The following is a 21,924-nucleotide window of genomic DNA, read 5'->3' as shown; positions in this document are numbered from 1 at the left end:
GTTTTAATAGTGAAAAGAGAATTAGCAGACTCATTCTTTAAGGAGTTTTGTTCTAAGCATTTATGAACCACTTGGTGATCCTGTCACTCCCAGTTGTTACAGATTTTCTAAAAGCTTTAGCCAGCATTTTGTATTAATTAATTTAATTATGTTAACTTTATTTCCAAGAAAATATTAATTTGTCACGAAAATGAAAAAATATATAGAACTACACTGCAATATTTTGATGGAGATGAGGCTAAGATAAAAGAAAGATTAGAAGGGTTTTATACTTTTAGTACATTTTTAGTTCATTTTTAGTACATTTTTAGTTCATTTTTAGTCATTTTTATTACATTTTTATACATTTTTAATACAGTTTTTAGTTCATTTTTATACATTTTTAATAGCCTATTGTAGACTTGTTACTCTCCTGCAATGCAGCATAAAGAAGAAACCTTGAGTATAATTTTACTATTTAGGCAATATGTGAAACCATGTGCTTTTTGATAGATTTGTTTACATTAGCGCTTTGATCAATGGCTTACCAACCGTTTATGTTTGAGCCCGAACGTTCCGAACATGATAGTGAGTCGGACTTCGACATAGGATTATCTTCAGGCGATGAATTGGAAGAAAATGTCGAAAATATTGCGCGATTGGGAAACCGAGATTGGTGTTTGTGTGGCAACTGCAGACCAATGGACACGGTAAAAGAAAGTATCTGTTGTTTAGAAGTAGACCAAATCGGCGACAAAATGCAAACCACCAACTTGCAGTGCATTCTAGAACATTATGATTTCCCGATTATATGTTTGTATCCAGAAGTGCTCAGGACAGCCCTCGTAGCCAGAGCCAACATACGACGCGATGACTACACAGAACCAGTACCAAATAGGTATGTAGCTTACTATGGTCCGTACCACAGGGAACGCCCTTTTTCATACTATACAATTTACTACAAGTTATTTATTTCTGAACCGATTGGTTTGTAAATTTGCACACAAAAATAGTAAAAAAAAAATTGTTATTTTTTAAAACGCTTTTACCTTTCTTCTTAGGTCAAACCAAACAGCAATTACTGAATTAGCCCCATTTTTGTTTTAAATTAAAATTTTGGTACATTTCCTTGAAAATTATTAAAATGTGGTCGATTTATGTAATCTTTTATTACTTAAAGACTAAATATGTGCTTTACATACATTTTTATATACTAATTTATTGTGAAACATCTATATTGACCTTGTAACACCGGAGCCTGGCGATCTCGCCCCGTGTCGATCTCGCCCGGGGCGACTTCGCCAGGACTTATTTTCATCGTTAGGCAAAGTTATCATACATATTAGACTTGCTAGAAGACATATATTACAACATATATTATAGTATATATCTACTGTCATTATCAGCATGTTTTTGTGCCAAAACTACAGGGTTATACCACTTATACTACTAGTTTTGTGTTGGGACACGCTGTGGCGAGATCGCCATATTTACTTCCGTGTTGCATGTCTGTTTAGCGAAGTCGCCAGTACATTATAACTCAACAATATTCAAGTTACAAGCTGTTTTATGTTTACTTCATTAAGTAAATACATGTGCAGTAGTCATGTTTTGATTTTCTTGTTGTAAAATGTAATACATTGGTAGTTTACATTTCTGATGATTTCACTTGCAAGCCGGGGCGAGATCGCCAGGATTTTCCAACGGAGCCGTGTCGATTTTGTTTTTTCTTGTTTAAGTTTACAGTTTACAGTTTATTATAATAAATACACGTAAAGTACACATTTATGGTTTGTTTCATCATGTAATGTAACATTTTTTAAGTTTACATTTCTTATTATTTCACTTTTTCAGGCTGTGGCGAGATCGTCAGGATTTTCTCAGTGTAGCATTTTTATGTTGGTGAAGTTGTCACACGTTACTACGCAACTATTTGTCATAAGTGCACACTTTGATGTTCAATTTGGTATAATAAATATATGAACAAGACAACATTCATTTATTGTTTTGTTTTTATTGAACAGAACAGAGTGTTTTGTGACAACATAGTTCTTTCGCCGAAGATTATGTACCCATATATACTTTGGTACGTTTTCTCTCTCGCCTGTATCGAGTAATACCCAATGCCTTTGACCCTTCTTGAGTCATTACTACAGTTGACAGCTGCACAAAGGACCATTTTCCATTCATAGAAACGCGATTTCTCGCGAACAAAGATGTAATAACAATTAACTTAATCGATGATAAGAGCTTCCATTATGCGGCCATTACGTGTTTTCCCCACATGGCTGTTTCACCTGTGACGTCACGCATGACTGTTGTAGTGTTACAAAAAGAAGAGTTCCGTTTTTTACTTTCGTACACGGTTGAGCTCGTTTTTAAATATAAATATATATTTTTTTAATTTATATATAATTTTCCCTTATACTTTGTAAGGCTATTAATCCATTTTATATGAAGCCCTGTACGCTCCAGTACCCCTTTAAGAAATAGATCATCCAGTTTAATTTTCTTACTATGACCCGCCATCCTTCAATTTCCATAAGCTGTTTTATCTGTAATTCAGGTTACATAAAAATGCTGTATTCACCATCAGTACCGTACATGTAAGTGCTGAACAAATGAATCACTTCTGTAGTACCTGTACTGTTTAGTAGTAAAACATATTAAAATGATAACCAGATGTATTATGTTGTGTCATGGTGGTTTCACAATACCTGTTGATGATGAAGACATGTGAAACATGCCTATTAAAACAAGTTGGGCTCAATTTATGAAAAAAATGTGATTGTGAATTTATTTTGAATATGTTAAACACTGACAAAATATGAAATGTGTGCATATTGCTAAATACCTGTATTTATGATAAATTATTAAAAACACATGGCTGTTTAGGGAATTTGTACATGATTAAGACAGAAATATGTTTGTGTTCTGCTGTAGTAAACAATGTTTACAATGGAAAGGTTTTACTGTGGTTTTAAAGAAGCAAAACATTTTATAACAAAAATTAACATTCTTCTAAAAACATGAAAAATATACGGAATTATGTTTTTGTCCTTATTTTGTTAAAAAAATTCATAATATTTATTGTAACAGCTAGAAATATAAAATATGTCTGAAAATATGTGTTTTGGTCCCTATATTTTGTTAAAACATTAATATGTAATTTAACAGCTAAAATATGAAATATACCGTACCTAAAAATAATATTTTTTGTGTATTTATTTTGTTAATAAAATTAACAATATATTTTATTTTTGCACTTATTTTGTCAAAAAATAATATTTACATGTATTTTTATAAGCTAAAAAAAAAAAAAATATATATGTTACCTGAAAATAACTGTTTTTGTGCACTTACTTTGTTAAAAAAATAATATTTATTTTATAATCTAAAAATATGAAAGATTCAGTAGCTGAAAATAGTTGCTATTGTGCACTTTTTTTATTAAAAAATAATTATATCATTTGATAAGCTACATGTAAAAATATGAAAGATGCGGTACCTGAAAATAGTTGTTATTGTGTACTTTTTTTTATTAAAAATAATTATATCATTTGATAAGCTACATGTAAAAATATGAAAGATAAGGTACATGTATCTGAAAATAGTTGTTACAGTGAACTTATTTTGTTAAAAAATAATATTTATTTTATAATCTAAAAATATGAAAGGTTCAGTACCTGAAAATAGTTGTAATACAGTTATTTTGTTAAAAATTATTATATTATTTTATAGGCTACGTGTAAAAAATATGAAAGATACGGTACCTGAAAATAAATGTTTTTGTGTACTTATTTTGCACTTATCTTGTTAATAGTAATAATAATAATTATAATAGTATTTTATAAGCTTCACACACATCACTTGTCACAGCAAACAAGTTTGATTTTTGTCAGGTGTACATGGTGATCAAAGTGGAAGCCATTGAAGTAAAAAATACTAACAACTGCATGCATCAATCCTCAATTGGTGTACATTTCCGACAGGTAATGTGCATGAAGAGCAAGTCTTTTACTTCATCAAATATCATGCTGATTGCAAAATGAGAAACAGACAGGTGTTCATTTCATCAAAGGTAATATGTGATAATAAAAACGTAATTAAAGCAATGATAGGCCATGTCAAACAAATTTATAAATGCTCAACCCCACTCCAGGCAAAATGTGTGAGGCAAAATGTGTGAGGTTTTTTCTTCTGAAAGAATTATATTTTTAAAAATACATCACAGGTAAATACATCACAGGTAATTGCTGAAAGGGTTATTTTCATAATGAACTAGTATATTTTTGGCTAATATTTAATATATCTAGATGAAAAACTAGAGTAAAAGCAAAACAAAAGAATTAATCACCCCCTCCCCTAAAAAATACATAAAAAACATCAGAAATGGCTATGAGACGTAATATGAAACATGAAGGCAGCTGACAATAAGATCTACGTATATAGTGAAAAGAAACAGGTGTTTAAAACTGAAGTTGTATTTTGTTTTGCAATACTGTTAGTAATAGGCCTTATTATGACCATTGCCATAATTCAATTATTTTTACAAAATGTCATTAATAAATGGAGTATGGTGGTTATCAAGATGGTTGAATAAAGTACACTTAGGGACAAATCAAGTTATATTTGTTCAGGTAATACTTTGTTAGACCATTAAATAGGTCAGTGGTCTGTGACAATATGCTTTTAAACTTTTTTTTTTTTAATGAAAATATGATCAAAATTAAAATACACTTATTTACTACATGTCTTAATACATGTATATAGATCTTCATAATGCTGATGGTGAGTTAAATATTTGATGACTGGTACTTGTTTAATTTTTCAAGAAATTTAACTAAAACTACACATATTCCTTCATGATACGTGTACGCCATGTTTAAGTCAGTGGGACGCAGACTCTACATGTATGTTATTGATTTCACAGTTCTTCGACAAACACTCAGAGTTGTTAATTGACATGTTATAAACAGTGGTTTGATGACCCTAAAGTGGACCAACGACTTATAAGCTAACAACCTTTCACCAGAATCTCAGTGTAGGTCATCAGCTCAGTTGGTGGAGTCAACACTAAGGATGGTAGATACTGAAGATTTCTGGCACTCCCAAAATGTTACAGACAGTCATAGCCATATATGGCTCTCATTTCTATTGGAGTTGGAATGGCAGGCTTCATTTTTTTTTTAAATCCGAATTACATGAAAAAGCTTGAATCTGGATAACTGTGTTTATATGTATATAGGATTCCAAATGAAACACTATAAATTTTTGCATGGAAGACAATTAATATTGTGAATAGAACTAAGAATATAATTTATTATATATATGGCAATACATTTTCCAGCTATCTCATTCGGCCCAAACTTCTCAAGAAGTTTTGCCTGAATTTTAAGATTTGCACCAGCACTGGGGAGGGGGAAAACAGCTGACATCCTGACCCATGCTGTAATGGTCAAATTTCAATTCGGGAGGGGGGAAGAGGGGGAATGACAAGTAGTGAAATTTGAACCCTGCCCCTATGGACAGGATGCAACTCAGTGGTAGAGTTGGTTTAAACTATTTATTTGCAGATCAAATTTGGGATTGGCCAACAGGCAAATGACTATATTAAGGCCTCTCCCTACATTTAACAAATATACATGTTATACATCAAGATGGCTAGAACAATATTACAATAAAGATAACACGGATAGTTGGGGGAATAGAAGAGAGGAGTGTGTAGAAGAAACACAGAATAAATAGCAAACAGTTAGAATGGTTAAATGGTTAATTGATCTCGAAACGCTTACTATTAATAAGAAAATTCTGAACAGATTTAACAAGTACAGCGTTAACTTGAGGTGGGGTGTGTCACAGAATCTATCGACCTCGATATCCCTACCCCCCCCCCCCTCATCCCAACTGTGCCCCAATGACTACTTAAATAATGTGGGAGCAGGATCTAGCTCAGTTGGTAGAGGGCTTGCCTCAAAATGAGATCCTCGGGTCCTCGGATCAAACCCCTCTGGTGGACCCATTCATGAGTTTTTTTCCCCATTCCTACCAGTCCCCACGCCTGGTATATAACAAAGACTGTGGTATGTGCTGTCTGGTCTGTAGGAGAGTACATATAAAAGATCCCTTGATGCTAACAGAAAAATGTAGTGCTTTTTTTTCTAAGACGATATTTGTCAGAATTATCAAAGTTTTATATCCAATAGTAAATAAATAGGTGACAAAACAATTTTAACATGAAACTACGAAATACTTTTAATATAGGAGCATTTTAATAATAATTTTAATGCATAATTATATACAAAACTATATTAAAGTGTGCATACCTACAAACTAAATTTAATGTGTGTATCTACAAAATAATTTTAATATATGTGTGTACCAATTCTCATACCAGTAACCCAATTCTAAAATGTACCTACAAAACAATTTTAATATGTGTACCTACAAAATAATTTTAATATACCTATGCGTTAGTGTTTTCAAAATAATTTTAATATGTGTACCTACAAAACAATTTTAATATGTGTACCTACAAAATAATTTTAATATACCTATGCGCTAGTGTTTTCAAAATAATTTTAATGTGTACCTACAAAACAATTTTAATATGTGTACCTACAAAACAATTTTAATATGTGTACCTACAAAATAACTTTAATATACCTATGCGCTAGTGTTATCAAAATAATTTTAATGTGTACCTACAAAACAATTTTAAATTAATAACAATTTATACATATTCTAGACCTACAGAACATTCTACTCTCAATAACTATAACACTAACACATCCCAAGTTCAAGTGAAAACTAAATAAATAAATAAATAAATTATAAACCCAGGAGAAAGTAACATGTGCTATTTTGGTTTTAGCATGAATTAGAGCATGACATGAACAAAAGCATGCCAGATCAGTCCGCATGCTAAACTCTGCTCTAAGAGCTAGGAAGCCTAAAATACCCAGTTATCAAAACTTGGATCCATTATAACCTGGTGAAGAAAAACACACAAATATCTTAGTTCATTTGCCTAGCCACAAATATTTACATAACTATAGAAATTTAAATACATTCAGGCAACTGCATGTGACACCAAAAATGAAGTTTGATGATGTCAAAATCCGAGATTATAAAATGATGTTGATGGAGACTTATATAAAATTTACCGGGATACATAATTAATACATGTATAAGTACAGAAACTCTCTTAGAAACCTGATGTTTTTTAAAACCAGACTTTTTACTTGTGCATGGTCCCATGGGTGTCTGGTTTAGAGGGCTTTCACTGTAATTGTTGACCTGGCTATAGGGATTTCACTGTAATTGTTGACCTGGCTATAGGGATTTCACTGTAATTGTTGACCTGGCTATAGGGATTATTGAAGATATCTTAAAGCTATGAAATGTAAAAACCATCGTAGGCCATAGCATGCCATAGTGAAACAGGAAATGTTTTATTTAACGATGCACTCAGCACATTTTATTTACGGTTATATAGCGTTGGATGCCATAGTGATGTCATACATGTGGCTTACAATGGTTTTATGATTTTGTAGCACAATAGCTTTGAAAATATGGGCTTTGCTTTTAGACTTTAAAAACTTTTATATTTTTCATTTCATTTCAAGTTATTTTCATGCTTATATCCAATTAAGGTTCAAGCACGCTGTCCTGGGCACACACCTCAGCTATCTGGGCTGTCTGTCCAGGATAGACGGTTAGTTGTTAGTGGTTAGTGAGAGAGAAGAGGGTGTAGTGGTCTCACACCTACCCATTGAGTCGTTAAAACTTGCTCTGGGTGGGAGCCAGTACTAGGCTGTGAATCCAGTAGCTACCAGCTTTTACATGTAGTTAAAAAGGAACTGTGAAAAACATCTGATTTTGATGGAATTCTGGTTTACTGAGCAGTCTTCGTGATGAGCAAACTCAAGGCGAGCTGAAGACCACTCTCTTTAAATGATGCCAGGCAAGCAATCACATAAAGTTTCAAATTAAATTCATAATTTTTTTTATTGTACTGTGAGCAATAAAAAATTTATGCAAGTATGGAGTGGAACTGCAGTAATAACTGGCCTTTCCTTGCAAAGGCTGCTGAGGGTCTGACTTTGATGGGTTACACCGAATATGCCTTTTGCATTTTGATATTCAAAAGAGTTACACATAAAACTACTGGGTTTTGATTCCTGTCTCCTCAAATGAATTATAAGTGAGAGCATGTGGCCTTTATAACAGTGCCATGCAGAAAGGACCACCGACACTAAGTGAATTAAGCCAGAGATGAAAGAAACCCTCTTGATTTGTATAGGTTTCTGGATTTCCATGTCATCTGAAAACTGTTTTGTCTGTGTTCTTTGAGACAAACTCACTGAAACTTGTTACTTTCCATGTAAAGTTTTCTGAACTGTATTTTCATAGTCATTTTTATTCTGTTAGTGGTCACACTTTAACACACTCACTCTCTCTCTCTTTCCTCCATCTCTCTGTCCCTCCCTATCTCTAACTACCTCCCTCTCTCTCTCTCTCACTCCCCCTCTATATCTATCTACCTACCACTCCTTCCCTCCCTCTCCTTCCCTCCCTCCCCCTCGATCTCTCCAGCCCTCCCCCCTCTCTCCCGATCTCTCTCCCGATCTCTCTCTCTCTCTCTCTCTCTCTCTCTCTCTCTCTCTCTCTCTCTCTCACTGAATATTAACCTATACGTGTACGTTATATGTATAAACAATGGACCTACTATAATTAAAGGATATTCTACTTTAACAACCACCTGTCTATAAAATGCACTTTGAGCAGATACACCTATTCTGTATATAATACTAGTGGGCACATTTCCCCTCAAAACAGAGACCACCTCTTCATAATGGACAGTACCTTGGATGCCCATTTACGTTATAAAAATGCACATGTATGTTTGACAATGGCCTAAGCAAAGCTGAGAGTGAAGTCCGAAGGAAAATGTTTCTTGTATCAAAACAAAACTATATTCATGTGAAGAAATGACATTTAAAATCCTTGTAAACCTTGCATAGTTCATCATGAATCTTGATAGGGCAAAAAGAATTGAAAAAGAAAAGAAACATCCTAATTTAGAAATGTTATTATAAAAATCTTAATTTATCAAACAGTGTACACATTTTCCATTTACAGATTTAAAAAAGTACATGTATCTACATAATAAAGTAATAGTGTACACTGTAGACATACTGCAATTCCATAACTGAAGTACATACCTTCGTATGGTACATGTATATTTTAATAAGGAATAAGGGTGGTGGTGTGTGTGTGTGTGTGTGGGTGGGTGTGGGTGTGGGGTATGTGTGGGGGGTGTCTTGTGGTGTTTATATTTGTTTCAAAATTGAAAAATATATTAATAAAAATATTAAAACAGTACAATTTAATATATACTATAGGTAAAGTATAAAAGTTAATATTAAAAAAACAAACAACATATTTTGCTTGTTCAAGATCATAAGGGAAATTCATAAAACATGGGAGTAGACTAAGTGTCTATGTGTTTTAGAATTCTTTAATTTGTCTTTAATATGGTAATAATAATAAAAATTAAAAGAAGTACAAATTTAAAAATAACAATATTATCATTTGGGGGTGGGTTGGTGTGTTGTCACCATTATGCCTCACAATAAGACCATGGCAGAGTGAAAACCACTGGACTATATATTCTAACATTCACAGCGTAATCATCTGAAGACCAGTAAATAACTGACAAAAATACCCATGATTCATCGACATACTCATAAATACACGTACTAGCAAATACACTGAGAGTACACATACTGGCCTCGGACATAAGGCTGGTAGGTACTGGGTTCGCAGCCCGGTACCGGATCCCACCCAGAGCGAGTTTTAATGACTCAGTGGGTTGATGTAAGACAGCTAGACCTTCTTCTCTCTCACTAACCACTAACAACTAACCACTAACTCACTGTCCTGGCAGACAGCTCAGATAGCTGAGGTGTGTGCCCAGGACAGCGTCCCTGAACCTTAATCGGATATGAGCACGAAAATAAGTTGAAATTGAAATGAAATGAGAGTAGGCCTACACTAGTATAGCTCAACTCTTGCACATTGGAGTATTGCTTCTCATTTCCTCCATCTTAGAGTACAGACAGGCTCTGTAATTAATCTACCCAAACAATGCATATTTGATAAGCCTCATCACAGTAACAGGGACTATCATGACGGTTAGCTGTGAAAAGATGGAATTACTTTGCCTGACTCCAAACAATTGTACAACTAACCGACAGGGAATATGGCGGGTACAGTTCATAAAACATTCAGACCGAGGGCTAATTAAAGCTCTGAAGAGATTGCACTGACATTTTACTTTGATCACATTCTCACATAGGATTCCTCATAAAAAGAACTGGTAATTTTCTTTTATACAGTTATTATGATAGCCCCCCCCCCCCACCCCCACCCTATGATGCATACATTAAAAGAAAAGAAGAGGAAAAAGAGAAGAAATGAGGAACAACAAGTAGAAAAAGAAGTTGTAGGAGTAGTAGTATAAGAAGAAGAAAAGAAGAAAAAGGAAAAACAAAAGAGAAATAGTAGGCTCATCTTATTCTTCAAACAGTTGACATAATCAGTGCTGGGTATCAAACCCCATATGATATAACTTATGTGGCAGTCATACAGTTCAAAAACAAATAATCTTTATCAACAAGGCATACACATGTAATCTGAAGTGCCTGTAATAGAGAGGTGGTTGTTATATAGGATAGCACTTACAGCCTAAACCATACACATTCACAGCAGACCAGGGGGCGCTCAAGTAGAGGCTCCCATAATTCTGAATCAGGAGAGCATACCCCCAAAAAACCCTAGAAACTTGGACACTTTGCTCCCTCAATTCGATCTGAGTCAGACCCCCACCCCCAATATCTACTTGCTTCTACCATGACTGATACATGTATGTTCAGTACACAACATGATGCCGGTATATTCAACACCCGTTGCCAGAGAAAAAATATGGAAAAGTTCCCTTTTCAGTTTAAAAATTCCCTTTTTGTTGAGCTGGAGAATTAAGTCTCTATATTATTACTCCATGATTCTTTTTCTTTTGGTGTTAAGTTAATCCCCCCCCCCCACCCCCTCCAGCACTTCTGTCCAATTTTACTGCCCCATCCCAACCGACACTATCTACGGTTATGAACAGCTCGGAATACCTACATGACAATTTAATTTAGATCAGAAAGCAACAACTAATTAGTATATCAATAATTAATCAGTATGTTAATAATGTAACATTTTATCTATTGATCAGACCATCTTCTTTACCACATATTTACTTCACAATCACAGATCAGTTGTAGCGTTAATGTAACATCTACGAATACTGCAAGATACATGTAATATACCAACTTAAACTGCTTCAATCTCAACCTGTTTTGCCCTATATAAGACATACTAAAATATAGTCTGAAAATTCAATGACACACCAAAAGATATAATATAAATAATATAAACATTAATTGAAATTTACATATGAAAAGGTGAAATATACATTAATACTGTGCACCCTTGGGTTTGTTTTGTTTTTTGTTTTATGTTGGGGGGTAGGGGTAAGTGGACAGATAAAAAGATAAAAATCCATATTGGTAGATATGTCATTGATCTTTCTTACATTGTCTGCACAACATGTATGATGTAATGAATGAGTGCCGGGGTGTTGACTGAAGTGTAGCATATGTGGTATTGTTATTTACTGTCATGTGTTTATATCTCCTGGTTCTAACCTAACGATCATTCTCAACTTATTTTGATACTTGAGCCTTAAAACTGATTTACAAGTAGACAGGGCTTCTAGAATTTTATAAAATCCACTAGCCATGGTATTAGTGATTTTAAAAATGTACTAGCCACAATTAAAAATTCACTAGCCTTACTTTACTTTAAGTTAATACAATTTTACTAAATAATAGTAATAGTCAAATGTCACCTAACTAGAGAGATACAGCTTAAAAACACTAACACTGGGGGGTTGGGGTGGGGGGCAGGATATTTATATTCATATATTAAAAAATGCACTAGCTGTCAGGCATGGCAATAGTAGGTATTTACTAGCTCATCATTAAATATCACTGGCCATGGGAGTGCATGGGGCTACCATAATCTAAGCCCTGATGTAGATGACAAATAGTAAATTAAATAGTTAAGACTAGTTTATAAATACGACTGTCAAAACCCTGGATGTCTTGCTATAATTTACTGCTGTACATGTACACTGTTAATGAACAGTTGGGAATTTGTTTCTCCAGTTTTAGTTTGGAGACTGTTGCCAAATATCAGACAACAGAAACATGCATACACACATCCAGGATTTTTTTATCAGTTGGTGGAGAGATATATACCTAAATGTCAAATGAGAAGTTTGTCACTAGTGTGTGGAGTCTGAGGAGCCTACCTCAGGAAACGTTTTGAGAATTTGTGCATTTCTAAAATTCAATGAACAATGGAACTCTTGAATTTGTAAACAATTTCATCCATCAGTTTAACATACGGGTGAAAGTCTATAATAAAAAAAAAAGAGAGAAAATGTATTAGTATGCCTTTGAGTGGACTGAGGGTTTTCTGTTAAATTTAGTTTTATGTCCAACATGGTCAGTTGAGGTCAAACCGGAATGTGACAAAGTTGGAACGTATATATCTAATTATATAATATTTCGTTTAAAATTATCAGAGTGTGATGTTAAGGGAACATTACTCTGACCAGAGGGCATGCTTTTCTGTTTTGGCAAATTTGTGGATAGCATAGTGTAGATGATTAAATGTTCGCTGATATACATGTGTATATATTTCTTACACATCCCATTGGTGAGAACATCATTCGTTATTTTTGATAACACATACATGTACTTGTTTACACATGTACGTGTGTTAACAATTTCAAGACACATGAATGGCTGCTTCAAGGTGATGACCAGGTCACCAATGCCATACATCCAATGAAAAAACAGCACAGTCGAAATCGATTACACTGTAACGTATAGTCAACCTGACAATCATTTGTCTGTAACGTGTAAGTTAGCTACAAGCACAAGGGCTGTAAATAACTTTTAGTCGAAAAAGATGTTAAAATGTGCATAAAACCTGATTTGTTTAGGATATGTAAGAAATAGAATAATACATTTGTGTCCGTTAGATACCATTTATCTTACAACTCGTTGTTTGAAAACATATCCAACTCGCTTTCGTTTGTTAGATACATTTTAAAACAACTCGTTGTAAGATCAATGGTATCTAACGGTCACTCACGTATCATTCTCTCTATCTATATATACTTTTGGTTATTAGCTATTTTTATTAATTAACAAAATTAATGTCACATCAAATGCACTGGGTATGTTAAAACTGTAGCGGTAGGCTCTCTAACAGAGTGAAAAAAAATTGGTGTTGTGAGCGAAGAGGATTGAGCCCAGATCTTCTCAAACTGTGCCTGGAGTCAGTGGTGAAACCAAGAGATACCTTACCATGTTTGGTGTTAAATGTGTATGCAATGTTGATACGAAAAAAAAAAAAGAGTTGGGAATTTGTTTCTCTGTACTTTTTCTTGGAGACTGTGTGCCAAATATCAGACTTTAGAAAGATGAGTGCTTAAACCCAGTGAGGCTGCACAATGTTTATAACTGAAAATATTCTGCATTTAATAAAACCTTTTGAATCTGTCACTTCATTTTTCGTTTGGAGACTGTTGCCAAATATAAGACACTATAAAAAGGTGGGTGCTAAAACACATCGAAACACATTGTACCACAATTACTACTGAATGGGGTGTGTTAATAAAAATGGTTAATTGTCACTCAAGTTTTGGTTAAGAGATTGCTGTCAAATATTGGGCACTAGAGAGGTGACTGCTAAAACCTAGGATTAGTGAATTAGTCACACTATGTTCAGTTTGACGACTGCTACCAGATACTGCACACAAGAAAGATTCACACAAAGATGCTAAAATCCTCACCTTAAGTTGTTGGTTGGTTCTCTTAAGGAACTGAATTTCTTCTGTGTGTTTTTTCTCCTCCACCTGTCTCTGCTCCGCAGCACGCTTTTCAATCTGTTCACATTTTGCTTTCAACTCGTTGACATTCTTCTCCAAATCGCGCTTTTCTTGCTCCAGCTCGGAAATCTACAAACACACCCGGGATATTTAGTCATGTGTGTTGCATCAAGGAAAGGAATGTCTATTTACTGTTTGACATGGAAGCAATAGGTGTACAACTTATTACAAAGTCACTGACCCTGGTTTCAGAGGTACATACCTTTTTAGTTTACAGGGTGCATATACCACCAAATGAAATCCCATAGACAACAATTGTAACATATGCAGCTGAAACTGCTACATGCAACATTTTGATCAACATATATACACGCAGGATAAAAAATACTTCAACCCCTCACCCTTAAAGTAAATCAGAAAACATAAGGGGTTAATTAAGCTGTTAGTTTTAATAGAGATAACAGGAAACATCTTTGACTACTTCAGTTTCACAGGAAATATTTAATTGTAATCCAGTTTTTTTGTAGTACCATGCATGCATGCACGTTTCAAACACATTACACACAGTACCTGGTATAATGACACTAGTTCAAATTAAATTACAGAAATGTACTGTCTAGGTGAGGCATCTTTTTATGAAAAGTCCTCGATAGTACACATATGTACTGTCCAGATAACACATCATTTTATGAAAAGTCCTCGATAGTACACATATGTACTGTCCAGATAACACATCTTTTTATGAAAAGTCCTCGATAGTACACATATGTACTGTCCAGATAACACATCATTTTATGAAAAGTCCTCGATAGTATACACAGGACTTTAGATTACATCAAAGTTAAGGCAATTAATGTTGTGCCCAAAATTCATATGTCCAAATTAAGTACCGGGTACAAACATGCTGACCCCAAAACCACTGAAACATTATGTTCATATTACATTAAAATAACTTGAAAATGCATTTCTGAATATTGACAACTCTACAACAGCTGTTAATGACAGTACTGAATTAAAATGACCTTCCTGCACCCAGAAAAGACAAAAATCCCTGTTGTTCTCAAATCATTGAGATCTAAAGCACTGCATGAGTATACACATCAGCCCTTTAAATGCCAGTTGTGGAACAACAGTCATAATGGAATAACTGACTTCAAATTTAGGTTTATGTCTATTGACTGCAATAGCATAATGATGGACTTCATGAAAATTACAAGTACTATATATGAAGAGTTCAGGCACAAAATGCGATATAAACCATTTTCTTTCTTTTTTTAGTTAAAGCCATTATTGTATGTCAGTAAGGGCTAATCGTAGGCCTTCTGATTTGCCACAAAATGCGATTGATCCTTATGAAATTGAATAGGGTAAATCCCGGTTTTTTTTTTATCAAAACGCAATATATGCCAATTTAAAAAATCACTTTTAATGAAACATTTTTAAATGGATATATCATGTTTTGCACCTAAACTCTTCATATATAAATGTACATGTACAAACAGAGATACCAGAAGCAGGTTAATTAAGAATTTTATAAATATTCATACTTTAAAAATCATTTTGATAACCAAAATCAACACTGTATCATCATTGAAAAATTAAGTACTTGCCATGGAAGAAATACTAACAATTTTTCCAGTTATATAAAATGGCAGTTGTTTTTGCAAATTATCAAGAAGTACGTAACTAATTTAAGTAAAAATGTATTAACCTATGCTATTGATTGTAGATCTTTTGATTTCTTTAAATATTTGCAGTTAACTGACTATGACAATTTAAATATCAAGCCCTCCATTAAGTTCCCATTAACAAATTCATAAATATTTTTATTAACCTATAGACTTTTAACTAAGATTTTATGTATACAGATAATTATATATATAAATGTGTATCATGCATTTGAATGATAATTCAAAGTCAATGTGTTCATGCATATGCATGTGAGCAACAACAAAAAAGAAAAAAAAGGGGGTTCTCGAAAATGAAAGCAAATGTTTCAGTCTATTTTCTATCAGTAAATGTGTTTTGTTTTCCTTGTGTATAATTATAACACTTATCGTAAAATAAAAAATGCATAGAAATAATTTTACCAAAATGTTCAATATAAAAAAAACAAGACCAGAAAACTTGGTGGTGTGAGGGGGAAAAAAACAGAAGATAATTGAAAAATTAATTTAAAATCTGCTTATGCAGTTGGCCTTACATTAAAATCCAAAGTAAAATGGCCTTAAAGCTCCACTTACATTTTACAAAATGAAAACTATTATAATAACTATAAATCTAAATTTAAACTTTTTACTTTTTAATAATGTGATTTGCATTTGAACAAAATATGACTGACGGAATCACAAGAAAGTTTGAATATTTAAAATGACAATATATTTTTATCATAATTTGTAACACTATATTACAACTGTTGACACAAATCAGTCATACTGATTAAAAACATACATGTATTTATTTTTAAAAGTTAATTATTTTCAAACTATTTTTATATATAAAATTGTTTTAAACAATTCATGCATAAATGAATAAAAATTATATTTAATCTTGCACAGCACTTGCATTTTGCAGTGATCCAAAAATCTTAAGTTTTAATGTGTTAAAAAGTGAAAAAACATTTAATTAAAATATCTTCTTTTTTTATCACCCTGACTGCAGATATGCCCCTCTTTATATACTGTAATTGAAGAAAAAACAAAACAGTCATAAATCGCCTAAACAAGTGAAAAAATTTAGGATAGTAGACATAATTGTTTAACTTTTCAATTTCATCAAAATAATATATAATTATAAAAAAACCCATCTGAAATGTATTAAACAAATAATACCAAACAAATGTTACAAAGATGTAGATACATATAAATAAACAATAATGACAATGGCTTTTATGTCTATGCTACTCAGTTAAATTTTTTGTTTCTATAAAAACCTTTTTATTTAATGCAGAATGTTATCAAATTGTTTCATTTATTTAATAACCAGTAAACAATATTAACTCTAAATTGTATGCACAGTCATTCTTTAAGCTTCAAAAAGAAAAAAGAAAACAACACCACTCAAGTTTTACTGGTCATGAAATGTTTTCCCCTGCATTATGTATACATGTATTTACATGCAAATTGTTATAACTAACATTTTCTCAAAATTATATATAAATATGAATGAATAAATGAATAAAATAATCTTTTAAGTAAACATCATTTTCCTATTCATTATCTTAAAGTACTTTTCCAGTCATTTTATCAGTTAAAAACCACACATGTAACAATTACTAAATTAAATATGTTTAAACTGTTATTCAGTAACAAATATGAATTGATATTTAATTCAGCTAAAATATTTCATGATTATATATTGGAAAATTTGCTGGCAAGTTAATATTTCAAAAAAATGAAAAATGTTATATGTAAGTTGTTTTATGAGCTATACTCTGGTGAGAAAGTTTAGAACAAAACTGAATGAGTGAGAGAGTATTTTTAACATGCCCATATACCATATGCCCATATACCATATAAGGTTTCAGGCATGTCTGTCACGGGCCAAGTCTCTGGATAGCCAGTGGCTTGGTCCAGGACAAAACAAAACTGATCACCAAAAAATACTGTCAGTATGTTGGGCCACTAAAACATACAGTTCTTGACGTTTGAAAATACCAGGCGAGTGCTAAACTACTCTCCTTATAAGCTCCAGGCGAGTGATAAACCACTCTCCTCATAAGCTCCAGGCGAGTGATAAATCACTCTCCTCATAAGCTCCAGGTGAGTGATTTGCATTACTAGGAACAATCTTGAGTACAGCTTGCACGTATTGACACAAAGAAGTTTTGAATAGCACACATTAGACAATTACTAGACTATACTAGTATTCAAACACTGGAGTGGGCCAGGTTACAGCAGCTTTGTTTCAAATAACAAGCGGGAGGTGCGCTGAATCCATATTGTTTTTAGGTGGATGTTAAAAAACGCTTCCGAGATCAAATTAGGGTGTGCTTAGGCATGCAAGCGCAATCATGCACCTCGGATGTGAAGGACTGCATGAACATACTGTTTTAGCTTGTTTCGTCAATTCCAAGCAATTTATAACCACATTAACAAACCATCAGCAATCTAATCATTAGAGAGTGAGGAAAACTGATTAAGTTCTGTGGTCAGAAGCTGATACCCCTGACACAATGGATGATTCCTGCCATTTCATTGACTGATGGGATATTAGGATCAATCCATGGGTAAAAGGGAATATCATGACACTCTAAGAGGTCAGGTTAATGTTTAAAAAAATATATATTATACGAAAATAAAAAACTTTAAAAGAGTTTCCAAATTTACCATTAAACAAAAGTACTGGTAAGGTCTATGATATGCCCATCAAAATTAGGTCACAGTAGCCTAGTTATTGTACACAACATACAATCATCTGAAATTGTACTGCATGCAAGGTTTGATGATCCTATATGAATATTATATATATGAATATGAAGATATGCTCTGAAATGTTTACGTGTAATACGACCTATACTGGTACCAAAGAAAACAAATATATATATATATGTAAAGCTTCATATAAAGGTTATACTACTTTAATTTATTTAGTTAAAAAAAATATATTGAAAGATAAATAATATTCTAAAAGGACAAAGGAGGGAGAGGGAGAGAGAGAGAGAGAGAGAGAGAGAGAGAGAGAGAGAGAGAGAGAGAGAGACAGAGAGAGAATTAATTAATAATAAACCCTCAGAAATAAAATGGTTTTAAAAAAAGAAAAATCATTAAAAAACCCAACAATACCTTCTTCTCCATGTTTGCTTTTCCTTGTTCAGCCTGCAGTGCTTTCCTCATTCCGAACGCCACACTGCTCTCATAGAGAGTCTGGTATGCAGCGATTGTCATCCGAATCTCATCACGAACCCGCAGCAATAACAAACCCCGCTCTGCACAGTTAATCGTCACTTGACGAATCAATTCATCTGTATGATGAAAAAGAAAATAATTATAATGTACCTAATGCTAGTGAATTTTAATAAATTATTTTAAAAAGAAGAGAGAAAGACACAGTTTTTAAAAGTAAATCCATTTTCAAAAAAGGAAAGAATCTTGAACTGTTTTATTTAATCACACACTCATTACATTTTAATTAAGATTATATGGCTTTGGACATATGGTTAAGGACAACACAGTTAATGAGAGACAACCCCTGTTGGGCTTACAAAACAGGAATTCTATATTGTGGCATTGGTCATGGGTATGATATAAAATAGTGATTAAAATATTTGCTAAATTACATTTTTCTTTTTACTTTAACTTATTTTTCAATCTTACATCTAAGGGTAATAAGGGTTCAAACACACTGAGAAGTTAAGTCAGTTAGAGAGAGAGGAGAAAGGAAGAAGAGTGATAGTGAGAGTGATAGTGAGAGTGATAGAAGAGAGAGAGAGAGAGAGAGAGAGAGAGAGAGAGAGAGAGAGAGAGAGAGAGAGAGAGAGAGAGAGAGAGAGAGAGAGAGAGAGAGAGAGAGAGAGATGCGAGAAAGCCTTATTAACTTCCCTGAGCCACTGTAACTCACTCTTTCTTGCTGGGTGTCGGTACCAAGATATGAATTAACCCAGTAACTACCAGCCTTAAGTCCAATGACTTAACCTTAATACAACTGAAGCTGGTGCTTTAAAGAAAACTGACAATGACATGAACGTACCAAAACACTGAGAGTAAAGTTCCCTCCTAACCGGGCAAATTCCTGTTTCTCTTGCTTGTCTCTGCTGAAGTCTCCGGTCAAGCTCTTCCTGAAGGTTGACCACATCGAGTCGTGTGGCCGGAGTACTGGACACCTGCTGGACCCACAACTGACCATTTTCCGTCCATTCTCTGAAGGCAAAATTGTTAAGATATAAAACAGTTGTTTTAAGTCACCAACCCCCAGTCTATAACAAAGGGATATACAACGTAGTCACAGAGTGTTTGCTTGAGCTGTCAGGGTTCACATATTCAGTTCTAGTAATTGGGGAAGAATTAAAACAATTTGTATTTTTCAATGGTAAGCCATCTGGCTGAATTTTGCCCATATTATTTTGTATTATTGTACATTTACCATTTTGGGACATGGATGTATAGCGGAAGACCTGGTGGGTGTAAATGGGTTTCTGATCCACCTGTTTGAACTGGTACTACAGCCAGATGTGGTCATATAACAAAACTAAGAAGGAAATGTTCTCAATTTTGGAATAAAAATAAATGCTTATATAATGTATGTTCACCATGGTGTATGTTGTTAGTGCCAACAAGAAGTTAAGCAATTTAACAAGGATTTCAATAGCAGATGACACCTCAACATCCATCAACGGAAACACTAGGTTATTTCCCATTCCAACAAGCATATTATCTGCTGTTCTACCTGAATACTTATATGATCTAGTTGAAGACACCTCATCATCCATTACTAAATGTTTGACATCAAATAGATGATGATTAATTAATCGAGGTGCTCCAATTGTTTCATTAAACAAAACAAACTTTAACTTTCATATTATATAAAGATTAGTAATTTAGTTTAGTAAACTTTACCTTGGAGGTAATATTGAGTTGAGGATTTCATCTGTTTGTTGAGCAGCCTTGGCGTCAACTGGAGCTAGTTTCTGTTTGGCTGGTGGATTTGGAACAGGACCTGTGCCAGTAGGCGGCGTGGGACTCACTTTCAATGCACGAGCCTGAAAAACATTACATAACATTTTCTTAATTAATTTATTCTATGAAACTTTATATGTGATTATTTTGTTAATTACATACATGTGTCTAGTTAGAGACATGTTTGAGTGTATGTAGAGAGAGAGAGAGAGAGAGAGAGAGAGAGAGAGAGAGAGAGAGAGAGAGAGAGAGAGAGAGAGAGAGAGAGAGAGAGAGAATACTATGGGTATACATTACTATTTTATGGCAAGACTTCCGAACATTCCAGCATTCAGTTCATTCAGCTTAGGTTTAGGGTTAAGGTTAGTGATAGTATTAGCATGCATGCTGGAACGTTCGGAAGTCTTTCCCTATTTTATTTATATTCTGACCAAAATGTTTACGAATTGAACATAAAAACAGAACATTATTGATTTGCATAGGTTTTCCTTTTCTTTTTGTGTCAAGCCAAAGTGGATTTATTGACAAAATCACTTAAAATATTTTGCTGGTATATGTGGAATAGACCTGTATTTGATTACTAACTTCCATAATATCAGTTTGCATCTATATCTATATAATAACAAAAAATGGCTATTATGTTGTTTCAATATTACAAATGCATATGTGTTTGAAAAAAAATCTTACAATTAATTTTTTTTTTACATTTATGAAATATGGATATTAAGTGAAATTATGGTAAGATACATTATTATATATATATATATATATATATATATATATATATATATATATATATATATATATATATATATATATATATATATTGTATGAAGCACAATGGTGCAAAACATTTATGCTATATAATAATTAATATGGACTTTAATATTATGCTGGCGCTAGGCAGTGCTAAACATTGTGATAGATTTCAATTATTTTAAATTTGTTCCGTGAGGAGCAGATAGACAAGTTAGTTGACTTGCTAAAATTTATTAACCAAATGCTAAGAAAAAGGACTTCATCAATATTTAAGAAATATATTCATAAATAGTTGGTACACGAAATAAGGTCAACTATGAAATAACATACAATAATGCTACAAATTCAATGACATGTAACTTACCCTTGGTGTCTTTTTGTCTGTATTCCTACTAACCAAAACTGGGTTATCATATTTAACAAGCGATGCGTTTGGTGGAATCATTTTCGATATCTGGACTGAGCAGCTTCCCACTACAAAAATAAGAAAGATATACACAAACAGCAACAGATTATGTTTACCCGCTACTATGGCAACACAACACTGCGCATGCACAA

General features: G+C 33.3%; 2 protein-coding genes across 4 annotated transcripts in view; one reads left to right on the top strand and one right to left on the bottom strand.

Moving 5' to 3' along the window:
• Positions 1 to 21,898, bottom strand: part of LOC121376992 (33 kDa inner dynein arm light chain, axonemal) — a 26,404-nt gene extending 4,506 nt beyond the window's left edge. The window contains exons 1-6 of one of the 3 annotated variants that reach the window (XR_005958565.1): positions 21,731 to 21,898; positions 20,548 to 20,690; positions 19,682 to 19,851; positions 18,778 to 18,956; positions 13,958 to 14,122; positions 12,351 to 12,509 (exon numbers count right to left, since the gene is read on the bottom strand). Coding sequence is in view for 1 of the 3 variants with exons in the window: in XM_041504820.1 (XP_041360754.1) it covers positions 13,958 to 14,122; positions 18,778 to 18,956; positions 19,682 to 19,851; positions 20,548 to 20,690; positions 21,731 to 21,811 (738 nt within the window). In the remaining 2 variants the exon portion in view is untranslated. The remainder of the gene's footprint in view (positions 1 to 12,350; positions 12,510 to 13,957; positions 14,123 to 18,777; positions 18,957 to 19,681; positions 19,852 to 20,547; positions 20,691 to 21,730) is intronic. The other 2 variants (XR_005958566.1, XM_041504820.1) reach the window with 2 other exon arrangements.
• Positions 445 to 1,968, top strand: LOC121376993. The gene is made up of 2 exons (XM_041504822.1): positions 445 to 877; positions 1,834 to 1,968. Exons 1-2 carry the CDS (start codon positions 519 to 521, stop codon positions 1,883 to 1,885), a joined length of 411 nt encoding a protein of 136 aa, XP_041360756.1. The 5' UTR covers positions 445 to 518; the 3' UTR covers positions 1,886 to 1,968.
• Positions 21,899 to 21,924: the final 26 nt, after the last annotated feature.

This window comes from Gigantopelta aegis, chromosome 7 (genome assembly GCF_016097555.1).
Source record: "Gigantopelta aegis isolate Gae_Host chromosome 7, Gae_host_genome, whole genome shotgun sequence".
Lineage (NCBI taxonomy): Eukaryota > Metazoa > Mollusca > Gastropoda > Neomphalida > Peltospiridae > Gigantopelta > Gigantopelta aegis.
Note: the sequence above shows the minus strand (reverse complement) of the source record. Positions and strands in the feature narration are given on the sequence as shown.